Source organism: Mesoplodon mirus (assembly GCF_964341445.2).
Source record: "Mesoplodon mirus genome assembly, chromosome: 4".
In the NCBI taxonomy this organism is placed as follows: Eukaryota; Metazoa; Chordata; class Mammalia; order Artiodactyla; family Ziphiidae; genus Mesoplodon; species Mesoplodon mirus.
The window spans coordinates 159,525,405-159,539,574 of record NC_138979.1 but is presented as its reverse complement, the minus strand read 5'-3'; the positions used below and the strand labels follow the sequence as shown (position 1 = coordinate 159,539,574).

At 55.4% G+C, this 14,170-nt stretch overlaps 1 protein-coding gene across 1 annotated transcript in view; it reads right to left on the bottom strand.

Moving 5' to 3' along the window:
- PAPLN (papilin, proteoglycan like sulfated glycoprotein) overlaps positions 1-14,170 on the bottom strand; it is a 35,910-nt gene that overhangs the window by 13,124 nt on the left and 8,616 nt on the right. The window contains exons 7-19 of the mRNA XM_082619468.1: positions 13,222-13,352; positions 11,801-11,924; positions 11,234-11,314; positions 10,985-11,157; positions 10,757-10,880; positions 10,155-10,281; positions 8,973-9,180; positions 8,269-8,451; positions 7,913-8,054; positions 2,154-2,234; positions 1,731-1,986; positions 604-724; positions 146-260 (exon numbers count right to left, since the gene is read on the bottom strand). Of these exons, the coding sequence (XP_082475594.1) occupies positions 146-260; positions 604-724; positions 1,731-1,986; positions 2,154-2,234; positions 7,913-8,054; positions 8,269-8,451; positions 8,973-9,180; positions 10,155-10,281; positions 10,757-10,880; positions 10,985-11,157; positions 11,234-11,314; positions 11,801-11,924; positions 13,222-13,352 (1,866 nt within the window). The remainder of the gene's footprint in view (positions 1-145; positions 261-603; positions 725-1,730; positions 1,987-2,153; positions 2,235-7,912; positions 8,055-8,268; positions 8,452-8,972; positions 9,181-10,154; positions 10,282-10,756; positions 10,881-10,984; positions 11,158-11,233; positions 11,315-11,800; positions 11,925-13,221; positions 13,353-14,170) is intronic.

Genomic DNA, 14,170 nt, shown 5'->3' with positions numbered 1-14,170 from the left:
ACCTAGTAGGTGATCAGTAAGTATTTGTGGAAGAAAAGAGCAATACCAAGGCAGTAGGAAGGTTCTTGGCTCTGGGTGGGGTGGCAAGCACAGTGGGACCAGAGCCTCCCCACCAGGAAGGACTAGAAGGGGTGCATCCACTCACTGTAGCTGGGCTGGCCCACACAGCCCTCCCCAAGAGGGCCCACCGCAGAGGCCGTGTTGTCGTAGCAACAGCCGAACCGGGAGCCCCGGCACTCACTGGGCTTGTTCTGCTGGGCCTGGGGAGGAAGCCCAAGGTTGGGAAGTTAGAAATAGGTCTGGCTCTTGGCGGGAACTCTAGGCTGCCAGGCGGAGGATGGCAGGACGAGGGGCAGAACTGTGAACACACGGAGCATAACCCCAGCCCTGGGGGCCGATCAGAGGCCAGGAGAACGCTGGCTGAACCCCCAGCTCCAGCCCAGGCCTGTCGCTGAAGCCCTATGCCCTCCAGAGGATGGTCCAGGCCAGCCGGCTTCGGGGACCTCCTTTCTCCAAGGCTAAAGCTGCAAAAAGCCTAGGTCGCAGTGGCATTGAGCAGCCTTGGGGGCTGGACTCCTGCCCATCACGTGACAAGACACTTACCGTGGAAGCCACCTCTCTCGACTGTAGCCTGCTCCCGGTGTTGTTGCGTCCATAAGAGCTCGCACAGCCAGCCTGATGGGGCCCCTCAGCCACAGACACCCCGTCAGGACAGCACCCGAACCTAGACAGACATCACACAGCCCTCCCCTCACCACCCAGCCCTGACCCCCACCCCTACCAGGGACCCTGAGCTTCCTGCATCCCAGGATCCAGGCTCTGAGGCTCCCTGAGCCAGGGGCTGACCGGGTGAAGATCCGCATGGGAGACGGGTTGTCCCACGTGCAGGGAGAACCATTTTGTGAACCCCAGTCTCTGCCATGTCCACTGACCACTTAGAGGCTCCCAGTGAGGGCAACAGGAAAACAATAAGCAGAGCTGAACCCTTAATAATTGAGAGATCTTCAATTCACACAGCCCACCACAAAACCAAGGAGGGGGAAATTCACCTGAACCTGCCCAAATACCAGGTTCCCAGGGAGTTTTTACAAAATGGCAGCAGTTGGGCGATGTGGCAGAAGAGGGTGTCAAAGGAGCCCACCGCTTATTTCCCCTCCACCAGCCAGGAGCTGGGAAGGAAGCTGAAAGAAGGAACATATCAAAGCACCTTCTCTGTGCCAGGCACCATGTGATTCGTTTCAGCCTCACAGGAACCCCAGTCAGTGGCTGTCATTGTTCCCAATTCTCAGCAGAGAAAGCCAAGATCAAAGAGGTTAATAACTTGCCCCAAGTCACCCAGCACGCAGCTGGTAAGTGGCTGAGCTGAGAATCACCCCCAGGCTGCTGGGTGCCGGATCTCAGCCCTTAGCACCACAGCCCCTGAGGGAGTGGGGGCCTGGTTTGGATCGGAGAGCTAGAATCATAGCTCCCTTGCCTTCCCAGAGCCTCAGGCTACATCTCAACAGGCTGACTTCTGCAGAGAAAGGAGGGGGTTTGCCCACAGCCGGCAGGTTAAGGAGCTCAGCGAGAGGAAGCCAAGCCCTCGGTTTTGCGCTATCAGGGCAGCTCAGCCTGGAGCTCTGCTAAGCCACCCACGCCCTCTCCGAGCAGAGACACTGCCCGTGCATCGGACACACCCCCTGAACACACACCTTCCCTCTTCGACCTGGGGAGAAGGAAGAGGCACCCACCTGCTTTGCTGACATGAGGCCCCCGGGCAGCCTTGCCACTGCGGCCCAAGAGACGCAGTGTGGCCATCGGGGCAGCACCCATGGGGGCTGTGTCTGCAGTCACGGGACCCCAAGCCAGACCGCAGGGGCTGCTGGTGTGAGGAGTGCCGCAGAGATGGGGCTGGGCCCGGGGCTGGCAGGTGTGGGCTGTGGTCGCCTCTGGGGTTACCCCGAGCTGAGGGTTGCTCCTGGGGTGCCCACCACTGGTCTCTGAAATCTAGAAAGAAGAGGAAGCAAAGGTTATGTGATGTCTCCACCTGGCTCCTCACCCTCCATCTGTGTCTGTATCAGACCCACCTCTCCCGATCCCCCCAAACCACCTGCCGCCACCCTCAATCTCCACCTTAAGGGCCCGGGGCTGGGGGCTTCCACTGAGCTTCTCACCTGAGGCGGGGGCCTCCCGTGGGCCCAGAGACATCCACGGGTCCCTGGGGCTGGTGTGCATGTCCTGCATGCTGGGGACTTCTGCAGGGAGCCGGGGCAGTCAGGGTGCAGAGGGAAGGCCACCCCCACCAACATCTGCTCCCACCCCACTACTCAGGCAGGACCTGGGGAACCCAGGACAGTAGAAGGAAAAAGGAGCAGACTTGTGTTTTTGTCAACACCCTTCCCAGGTTTCAAGAGAGTCTTTGATCTCATAGAAAATGCTCATGTTCCGTGTTCAGCAAAAGGAAAAGCCACATGTAAAATTAGCATTTATGTTTGATCCCAATGACATAAAACAAAAAATGATACACATTTTTAATTGGACTGATGAAAAGATAAACAATCCAACTTTAAAATGGGCAAGGAACTTGAACATACGCTCCTCCAAAGAAGACACACAGATGGCCAACAAGCACATGAAAAGATGCTCTCCTTCATCAGTCATTAAGGAAACGCAAATCAGAGCCATAAGGAGACACCACTTCGTATGCACTAGGATGACTCTAATCAAAAAAGACTGAAATAACAAGTGTCGGCGAGGATGTGGACAAACTGGAAAGCCAAGCACTGTTGGTGGGAATGTAAAATGGTGCAACACTGTGGAAACAGCCTGGCAGTCCCTCAAAAAGTTAAATGGAGTTACCATATAGCCCAGCAATTCCACTTCTAAATATATACCCAAGGGAATTGAACATACACACCCACGCAGAAACTCCTACATGAATATGTTCATAGCAGCATTATTCATTATGGCCAAAAGGTGAAAACAACCCAAATATCCATTAACAGACAAATGGATAAACAAATTGGATACATCCAAATAACTGAATGTGATTTAGCTGTAAAAAGGAATGAAGTGCTGATGTATGCCACAACTTGGATGAACCTCAAAAACATTCTGCTAAGTGAAAGAAGCCAGATGCAAAAGGTCTGCTCTTCCTTTTATCTGATATATCTAGAATTGGCAAATCCATAGAGACAGGGAGCAGATCAGGTGACCAGGGAAGGGGACTAGGGTTAATGGGGAGTGATTACTTGATGGGTACAGGGTGCTTATACGGGGTGATGAAAATTTTTGAACCTAGAGAGTTGGTCGTTGTACAACATCGTGAACACAACAAATAAGAGCACACTGTCTACTTGGACTTCCCTGGTGGCGCAGTGGTTGAGAGTCTGCCTGCCAATGCAAGGGACACGGGTTTGAGCCCTGGTGCAGGAAGATCCCACATGCCGCGGAGCAACTAAGCCCGTGCACCACAACTACTGAGCCTGCGCTCTAGAGCCAGTGAGCCACAACTACTAAAGCCCACGTGCCACAACTACCGAGCCCACAAGCCACAACTACTGAGCCTGCGCGCCTAGAGCCCGTGCTCCGCAACAAGAGAAGCCACCGCAGTGAGAAGCCCGCGCACCGCAACGAAGAGTAGCCCCCGCTCGCCGCAACTAGAGAAAGCCCGTGCACAGCAAGGAAAACTCAACACAGCCATAAATAAATAAATAAATAAAAACAGCACACTGTATACTTTAAAGTGGTTAACTGTGTTCTTGATTTTCATGTCAATTAAAAAAATTCTATATTAAAAACAATTGGATTAATAGATGAAGGTATAGAGTGTAGATGATGAAAAAGTAATTACAACAAAATATTAGTTGTGAATTTGGTGTGCACGTGGCTGCTCACCACACAGCTCTTCAACTTTCCTGTGTGATCCGAATTTCTCATCGTCTCTTGTCCAGCTTAGTAAACTTACTAAAAATCACGAACTGTATTCTTAGCATGGGTGAATTTTATGCTGTATGACGTTTAACCACCTCAATATTAAGTTCTTAAAAAGATTTTCATCACAAAATATTACAGAAAAAATGCAAAAGGCTGAGTAGATAAAATGAGGATAATAGGAATTTTTTTTAAATGATGCCCAAAAGAATACTAGCCGGACACCCCCAAAATGCTCACAGTGACTGTGAAACAGACTCACAGAGAACAGACTTGTGGCTGCCAAGGGGGAGGGGGGTGGGGGAGGGATAGATGGGGAGTTTGGGATTAGCAGATGCAAACTATTACATATAGGATGGATAAACAACAAGGTCCTACTGTATATATAGCACAGGGAACTATATACAATATCCTGGGATAAACTATAATGGAAAAGAACATATATACTTATACACATACATATATATATAAAACTGGGGACTTCCCTGCTGGTCTAGTTGTAAAGAACCCGCCTTACAATGCAGGGGATGCGGTTTTGATCCCTGGTCAGGGAACTGGGATCCCACATGCCACGGGGCAACTAAGCCCGTGTGCCACAACTACTGAGCTCACGCGCCTCAACTAGAGCCTGCGTGCCACAAGCCACAGAGCCCACGCACTCTGGAACCCACACCACAACTAGAGAAGCCCAGGCGCCGCAACGAAAGATCCTGCATGACTCAACGAAGATCCCGCGTGCCGCAACTAAGACCCAACGCAGCCAAAAATAAATAAAATAAAAAATAATAAATGATAAATCTTTCAAAAAATAAAACTGAATCACTTTGCTGTACAGCAGAAACTAACACAACATCGTAAATCAACTATACTTGAATAAAATAAATTTTAAAAACAAAAAACCCAAAATGCTCACAGTGAAGGTTTCTGAGTGCTTTGTGTGTGTGTGTGTGTGTGTGTTTTGTGAGGCAGAGGTGGCGGGGGGGCCCCCTCCTTCTATTTGTTAGTTTTTCAAATTTTCCACAATAAACATATTACTACATAGTGGAACAAAGTTATAAAAAATAAAATAAGTGAAAATCCCATTCTCACGTGGACATCTTGCCAGTCTCCAGGGAATATTTTAAAAATAATAATTTAGGGTTGGAAGATTCCAGTAGAGAAGCGGTAAAATCTTTGTTTTCATTTTATTACCTACACCACCTGGGCCAAAACCTCGGACAAGGCTGATTCCAGTTCTCTCCCCTGCTCTGGTTTCCTACGCACGTTCGGCCCTGCGTTCACAGTCCCCAGCCAGCCTTGGAATTCCTGCTACCGCTCCGTTGCCTGAAAGGCACCTTTCTGCCAAGCCCACCCTGCCTCTGGCTTCCTCTCCTGTGACTCTTCTCTGCCACCTTTTCAGGCTTAACTTGGAGTCCGGGGCCCCTCCCCACATCCACACCCGCAGGGGATGAGGCTCTGCTGGGCCAGCGCCGGCCCCTCCACTCCCATCATTCTAAGAGCCTGGATTTCTGCACCTGCTCCCCACCTGGCTCCTGCTTCTCAACTCTCTCCACTTCGGCCTGACACTCAGGCAGGTGCCAAATCTGTCCTAAGCATCTTTCATGGCGTCACTTCTAGCTCCAAAACTTTCAGTGGCTCCCCTGGGCCTACTAGACAAATTTAATCGGTAGCCAGAGGCCTCAGGCCCTCAGCATCGCCCCAGCCCGAAGAGCACCCGCCCTGGACAGACCTGTCATCATCCCCATACCCTGCGCCCGCCGAGGGCCGGTCCTGGGCCCCTACTGGTCTCGCAGTTACTGAGCACTTGAAATGTGGCCTGAGGGACTGAGAAACTGAGTTTTAAATTTTACCGAACTAGAATTATTTTTAAATTTAAACACTGATACTTGATTCATTTATTGAAAAACGCTTCAGTATGTCTGGAACAACTTGGGGATGTGAATCTGCTTTTTCAACTGTACGTTTCATGACATCTAAATCGAGATCGACTACACCAGTGAAATTTTAGCACTGTGGGTTCGATCCCTGGTCGGGGAACCAGGATCCCACATGCCGCAGGGCAACTGGGCCCGCATGCCACAACCACTGAGCTTGCGTGCCTCAACTAGAGAGCCTGCGTGCTGCAAACTACAGAGCCCACACGCCCTGGAGCCCATGCGCCACAACTAGAGAAGAGAAAACCCACACGCCACAACTAGAGAGAAGCCTGCACGCCGCAAGATCCCACGTGCCTCGATGAAGATCCCGCATGCCACAACTAAGACCTGATGCAGCCAAAACTAAATATATATATATATACTAAATAAATCTTAAAAAGAATAAATAAAATGTGGTTCTTAGAAAATTTTAAATGACATGTGGGGCTTGCCTTCTATTTCTATTGGCGAGCACTGCTCAAGAGTCTAGAAAAGCAGAGCTGTCCGGTGTGTCCGCTCAGAAGCCCACCCCTCAGGGGGCCGCCTCTTTGCACGCTCGGCCCCTCCTCCTGGGCACTTGCCAGTGAGCAGTACTGCACTAGTTACGGTACCCAAAGCAGCAGGAACCACCTGACGTCTGGACTCACACCCACCGTGGACTTCTGTGGAGCCCCTAGAAATCACAAGGCGAAAAGGTTCCCAGACCAAACGTCATTAGGGGGAAAACGGAGATACAAAATCACCCATACGTTCCAAGGAAGTTCACTAAAGATTTATCCCAACAATGGACAGGATCAAGGGTAATTTAAGTTTCTCGCTATGTATTAATTTTCTAAATTCTCCAAATTTTCCACAATGAACATAATTATTTTTATAATTATGAAAACAGCAATGAAGGTTATTTCTTTTACAACTCAGCCTGGCCTGAAGTTCTCTTTCTGCTTCCCTCCTTCGACCTATGTGAATGCCTCTCTGGGGCAAGTTCAGGACAGCCTCTTCCAGGAAGGCGTCCAGGGTCCTGGGACACCGAGTGGTTCCAGGGAGCTGGACTTGTAAGAGCCCGAGGATCCTCCTGCTCGTGCACCCCAAGGGCCAGGCCCAGGCGAAGGAGCCCCAGGAGCCGGCCCAGGGTCCCCCAGGGCCTCACCGCCACTGCCACCCACCCTTTGCTTATGGAGTACTGTGTATTCAGGCACTGTGCCAAGCGATCATCACGAGCCTGGAAAGTCAGTCTTATTAACCACACTCTACGGATGGGCAAACCGAGGATCAGAGAGGAGGGGCAGTTGCCCAGGGCCACACGGCTGGTCAGCAGTGAAGTGGAGATTTGAATCCAGGTTAGCTGTCGACTCCAGGCCACTGGCTCTTGGCCACCTTGCCATGTGCCTCCACTGGAACCCAACCATTCCCCCATCATTGGCACATCAGGACCAAACGCCTCTCTGCAGTATCACAAGGCCGACCACCCACCCCCCCGCTCAGCCCCAACCCATGCCATCCCTCAGTAACACTTCCTCACACCAAGTAAGTTGCTGGCCTCTGTGCCCTTTGTCCTGCATCTCCTCACGACTGGGCCACCTTCCTTCCCAGTGGGGATGGGGGTGAGGGGAGGCGGGAAGGCAGAGGCAATATGCGAGAACAATCCTTCCCGGACCGCCTCCCTCTCTGCACTCAGTCACCCAGTCATTCAACAATTACTGAGTACCTAGCACGCGCTAGCTAAGTTCTGCAGGGGTTTAAACAGAAAGAAGGAAGGGGACCTGGCCCTCAAGAAGCTTACAGCTAGTAGGCCTACAAGCCATGCACAACCACTGCGGCACCAGGAAACCAACCTAAGAGTGATAGCATTTACAGTGAGCTATGGGGGTGGGGTGAGGGACGCTACCTCCCGGGGGGACAGGGCTGCCTGGTGAGGCTGTCTAGAGCCGGACTTTGTGGGTGGCAAAGGCTTCACACACGGTGATGTGTGAGAGCGTTCCAGGTGGCTGACAGCACAGGCAAAGGCCCAGCGGCCGGAAGGTCTGGCCAGGCTGATAGCAGGGAAGGAGGTTGGGCCGGGTACCAGCTGCCCCTCCTGTCCTTACCTGGAGGAAGATGGCAGGGCTGCGTGTTACAGGGCTCCACATCCGCAGGCCTGGATGGCTGCAGGCTCCCGCAGTGGCCGGGTGGGCCAATGGCGCAGACCACCTGGCGCCTCCGAGTGCCCGAGCTGCAGCTCTTGGAGCACTGGGGCCCCCCGGGGTGGGAGTGGGAAGAGAGAACAAGCCCGCAAAGGGAGGGAGACCCTGAGACTGGGTGGGGGGTACCTATAAGGCAGGGGGAAGGGGGAAGGTGCCTGGTACTGCGTGTCAGACCCAAGGACAGGCACATGTGCAGCCTCCAGTCAGAGACCCAAGGGACCGGGATTGGGCAGCAGGTATGGGTGGGGGGAAGTACTCACTAGACCCCAGGCGCCTACGTGCCAGGCCTGGTCACTGAGTGGGGGACAGCTGTCATGCACACAGGGCTCAGTGAGGGGGGGACGGTCCTCCAAGGAGCACGCTGTGGCGTGGAGCAGAGACCCCTCGTCACCCCGGCAGGTGACGGTCCGCCTCCGGACGCCAGCGCCACAGCTGAGAGAGCACTGTAAGGGCCGGGCTGTCAGCCCGAGCTGGTCCTCGCCCAGCCGGAGGCCCACCAGCCTGGCCTGGAGGGCAGACAGCACCCTACTGCCCCATGTCCAGTTCCCAGGCCCAGAGAGGCCGAGTCATCCTCCTGCAGTTACACAGCCTGAACCACGGCTGCAGATACCAAGCTGAGGTGCGTTTTCCACATCCCTTCATTTGCAACTGCAACATAGGTAGGTGCCAGAAGCAGTGACCAGCAGCCCCAGTTTCTCCCTGGCCCCCAAACAATATGCCCGGCTTCTTCTTTCCCACCCGGCCTGGGACCCTAGAGAAGGAGGAAGAACAGGGAGCAGGAACCCAGGCCCTCGCTCTAGTCCCAGCCTTGGCCACTACTTCCAAGACCACACGGCAGGTCACTTTACTCCCAGGATCTGTCTGCCTGAGGCGGAGGACGAGCCTCCCAGCCCTGCCCTGCCGCTGCCCAGGCCCAAGACCCAGCTCCTGACTTCCGCCCCTCCTAGCCAGGCCCGGGCCTCACCTCGCCCCAGGGCTCCACGCTCCAGGCTGTGCAGCGCTGCAGGTTGCAGGCCTGCGTGGTAGGGGGCTTCTCAGGCAGGGCTGCACACTCGGAGTCCTCAGCAGCCTCCTGGACGCCGGCGCCATCAGACGAGACACAGTAGACGGTGCGGGACTGGGAGCCGCCCTCACAGGAGGCCGAGCAGGGTGTCCAGGGCCCCGTCTTCCAGCTGGCATGGAGCAGGAGGGCAGTGAGGCTGGCCCTGCAGCAGGGGCCAAGGGCCAGGCCCGAGGGGGCACAGGAGCGGAGGGGGGAGCCCCACCTGTCACATTCTCTGAGCATCAGGCCGTGCAGGTGAGGGGCAAAGAGCCCTACACAAAGGCCAAGGCCCGGCCCTGCTCACCCATCCCCACCACTGCACACTGGTCCCTATAAACACGGAGCCTGGCCGCCTCCCTCTCAGCGTTCCTGTCCTCACCTGCGTCCCCCTTCCTCCTCCTCACCAGGTCAGCCATCACCCCCAGCCAGACTCCATCCCCTCTGAGCCTGAACTTAGTGGGGGGCATCTCCCGGAGGGGCTGTGCTCACCCAAGTGGGGAGTGGCCCTTCCTGGCTGTGGGGCCCAAGGACCTAGAAGAAAGGGCCAGCCCACATGCAAAGCCACGCCCACCACCATCCCAAGAGACCAGCCGCCACCAAGGCCACAGGGAGGAAGGACTGCACAGCCCTGCGGGGAGCCTGTGGCCAAGGAGCACCTGTTCCTGCACACACACTGGGCCCCAGCGAGGGGCCACGCTCTGGGCCGGTGCAGGTAAGAGGTCCCTTGTGCACAAACACAGGCACTGCCGATGCCCTCAGGCCCCTTGGCCTGAGCCCTGGCCCACTCCTTGGCATCTGCCAAGTCCCCTGACAGCTCAGACAAACGGGGCCTCCGATACCCCCCCAACCCTCTCGCCGCCAGCATGGACATCTTGGGCACTGTGTGGGCTCACGAGGGCGGACGGAACAGCCCGGGGTCTCATGCTCAGGACCCCCCACTGCCCCCGCCCGGCTGACGGCTGGCTCCTCCCCCTCTGGCCACAGCTCTGAGGAGCCCCCCAACCTCCTTCTTTGCTCAACGCCTAAAGCGGCTGAGGGACCCCACTCCCTTCCCACCCAAGAGCTTGGGTCCCGCAGGGGCAGAGGGGGCCGGCAGGGCCTCACCGCTTGGTGTGTGGGCAGGGCTGAGGGCTGCAGGGGCGGCGGTCAGCCGGTCGCGGCCGGTGCCGGCACAGGTGTCCGGGGTAGACCTCACTGTCGATGGTGCAGAACACCGGGCGGGTCTGCTGACCTGCAGAGGCCCGGCCGCAGCAGGCAGCCAGTCAGTCCAGACTCGCCAAATGCGTTCTCTGGGCCAGGCACCCTTCTGGACACGTCACCTTGATTAAGCCTCAAATGACCCCCTGGGGTAGGCTGCCATCACCCTCCTCAATTTACGGATGAGGAAACTGAGGCTCAGAGAGTTGTATCTGTGGGCGACGGAGCCCCGCTCTGACACCTGACCATTGGCTCCAGGCCCAGCCTCCACCAACAATGGAATACTGTCTCCTGTGAGATGCCACTGCCTGGGGGAAGCCCTCTGGTTCTCTCAGGTTGGGCGGGGGCCCTTCCTCGAGTCCCCTGATCTCTGGGTTTCCCCCAGGTGACCCCCATGACGTGAGGCTGTCTCCTCTACTTGTCCACCTCGCACCCACAGCTGGAGCGCCTGGCAGAGAGAGCCAAGCCCCGCGTGCAGCCGCGCCCCCTGACCGGGGCCCTGCCCTCACCTCCACCGCACGTGGCGCTGCAGTCGCCCCACGAGCCGTGGCTCCAGCTGAAGCCGGGCCGGGGGGTGCTCAGGGGCAGGTGGTACTCGAAGCGCACGCCAGTGTTGGGCTCCTGGCTGATGAGCTGTGCAGGAGGGTCCCCACTTGAGGCCTGATGGCAGGGGGCCGTGCCCACCCGGCCCGCAGCCCTCCTGCCGGCCGCCCCCCTCTCCTGCCAGCCCCGCTCACCTCGACTATCAGGGGCTCCGAGGTCGGGCCGCGGGCATGGAGCCGCTCAGGTGCCAGGTCCCCCTCCGCTCCCCGCTCATAGTGCAGGATGGTGCTGGCCACAGGTAGGGCCCGGGCGCCCTCGATGGTCCAGTGCCCATTGAGGTAGTATTCACCACGGACGCTCCTCACCGCTGTGCGGGGCGAGCACCCAGGTCAGCTGCCCTGGCAGGACCCGCCCCCCTGCCCCAGACCCAAAACCTGCCTCACCCAGGAAATTCCTGCTGGCGGCCGCCTCCTCAATGCGGATGCTGGTGGCCCCCATGGGAACTATGAGGATCTGGTTGTAGCCTGAGGGGACAGAGATGCTCCGGGACCACTCGGCCACAGGGAGGAGGTGGCCCTGAGGATGCTAAGTGCCCGGCAGCACAGGTGGGGTCAGGGAAGGGCGAGGAGGACACTGGCAGGGCGGGGTGCTTGGGAGAGAGCGTTCCTGAAGGAGCAGACGGCCTTACGGAGCCCAGAGGGCCGGGCGGGCTCCAGCACCCGTACTGACCGGGAGGGGAGGGGCAGATGGGGACAGTGGGGGAAGGGAGGAGGAGGCATCCAGGTGGCCACCGGATAAGGGGGCAGAGACCCTAGTGTGAGCCCACAGGCTCCTGGACAAGGGTTTGGCCTCCACCCTGAGGCGTGACCTCAGGCCTTTCATGACCTGAGGGCCAGATCAGACCCTCTAAGTGCCATGAGAGCAACTCAGCCAGTGAGGGAGACAGGCCAGGAAGGAGCAGGTAGCAGACCCTTGTCTCAGCTGTCTGTGGACCCCGGGAGGAGCCCCACCTCTGCTGAGGTCATTGGCATCAAAGACGCCTGTGACGGGGTAGCAGGTCGTGCCATCACCACCACACTGCAGACACCTGTCCTCCTGCTTTGACGAGTCCAGGTTGTGGTCACAGCCGACAACCTGCCAGGCAGAGATGAGGGGAGATGGGAGAGACCAGAGTGAGTCACGGTCACACCAGGACTTGAACCCTGGCCGCGTAGCCAGGTCCAGGAGGCGCAGTAACCATTCACTAGCCATGGGGGCCGAGTAAACCTTGAATCTGGCCTGTGGCTGACAATCCACCTCTTCTGCCTACTCGGCACCCGTGTCCCCTTCTCTGGCAATAGCACCTCATTTTCCTTCCTTTGTGGGAGCCACCTCTCTCCCACAGAGTTTGCATACAGTTCCCCAACAGTGGCTTCGGGCCAATCAGCAGGTTGTATGCCTTGCTCAAAGCTCACAGGGGGAGCCCCAGGCCAGGACAACCCAAAGGCAACCTCAGGTTGCTGGAACTCCTGGGAATAGGGCGCCCTGTCCCAGGGGGTTGCCAGGCTGGGACAACTGAAGCCTGGGCTGCTGGGCCTTCTTCACACCTCATCAGAAGAACCTGTCTGCCCCTAAGCGGACCGAAGAGACAAGGAGAGAGATGTTTCCAGCATCATCATTCAAGCACCTGCAGCCAGCCAGCCAACCCCTCCCTCAATAGCATTTTTTTTCCAATGGCATTTTTTTTTCTTAAGTCAGTTTTAGTTGGGCTTCTATTACTTGCCCATGAGCCACAACTACTGAGGCCGCGTGTCACAACTACTGAAGCCCGTGCGCCTAGATCCTGTGCTCCACAACAAGAGAAGCCACCGCAATCAGAAGCCTGTGCACCTCAACGAAGAGTAGCCCCCGCTCGCCACAACTAGAGAAGGCCCACGCCCAGCAACAAAGACCCGACACAGCCAAAAACAAATAAATAAAATAAATAAATTTAAAAAAACAAAAGAAATACACTGGCGAATGTATTAAAATATTTATGTCTGGAAGATTTGAGGATACAGGAGAGAAGGCTATAGGGACATTATCTTCAAGTATCTGAAAATAGGAGGAAATCCAGGGTGGGAGAGGGGAATGGAAAGAATTAAGACTAATGGAAGAGGTTCACTTAGTATAATTGTGAGCAGCTGTGAAGAGCAGCGTGGAAACAAAATTACCCGGAACAGGTGGTAGCCTCAGCGTTCACGGTGCCACCCAGAGGGTTCCTCTTACTGTGGGGCTAGAGTTTTCAAAGGGCAAAGGTAAGAGGGTCACAGCGCATCTGCGATGCAAGGCACCTTAGAAGCTAGTCTTGAGAAGACGTCCAAGTCATGAGAGCCCCTGGCCTGCTGGTGCAGGGCTGGGTGAGTCTGCAACAGGCCCCAAGCCATCTGGTGGGGGTGGGGGCATAACTCACCCGGCAGCTGCCATCCACGCAGATGTCCCGTTTGCCAGGCTCGCAGGGTGTCCCGTCTATGACGGCCTCCCTGTGCTTGTAGTAGAAGCTCTCCCCCTTGGGAATGCAGTTCAGTTCACATTTGTTTGGGGCTGCGGCAAGCAAGAGGGGAAAGCTGAGAGGCTGAGCGAGGTTCAAGGCCTGTCCTAGCAACAGCGAAGTGTGGGCAGGGGCCAGAAGCACGCACGCCCACGACTGGGAGGGGCCTACAGCGCCTTACTTACTCCCAGTGGCTCAGAATCCCACCCCCAACCCAGGGAGAAGGGATGCTCTCCCCGAAACTGCTGCATCTCTGGGAATCCCTGGAAATCAAGTCGAAGAAAAATCCCAGAATAAGGAAAAAGCTAGACATTTGAAGAGGTCTATCTCGGCCTTATTATTTATAATAGTCCAAGTTTTAACAATCAGCTACTCCACTATCACTAGAATATTACACATGTTGACTCTGCTATTAAAAACTATGATTATGAAGACTAGACAGTAATGTGGGAAGATGCTTATAACAGAGTGCAAAGTGATACTATGTAATAACTACAAATATGTAAACAGAGAGAGAATAACGTGAAAAGGGCTAGCATAAAATGCTAGCCCGGATCCTATGAAAGAGATAGGGTTAAGGTTTTTTTCTTGTTTCAATTTTTATATTTATCCAAATATTATATACCCATTGTTTAAACAGCCCAGAAGTGCTAAGAGGATTGTAATCACCTCCACCCAAAAAAGGCATCCCTCAACAACCCTTTTTAAACTTTCCTCTGTGTTCTAATTTTTCTATAACACATATTTAAATTATTTTCAACATACCCTCACCTTAGGATCCAGGAGGAGCAATGAATGCAAGCTACCCCACTGGGGCCGCCCCCCTCTGGCCAAGACCCCTTCCCCACCCCAGAGCACACACAGGATATGT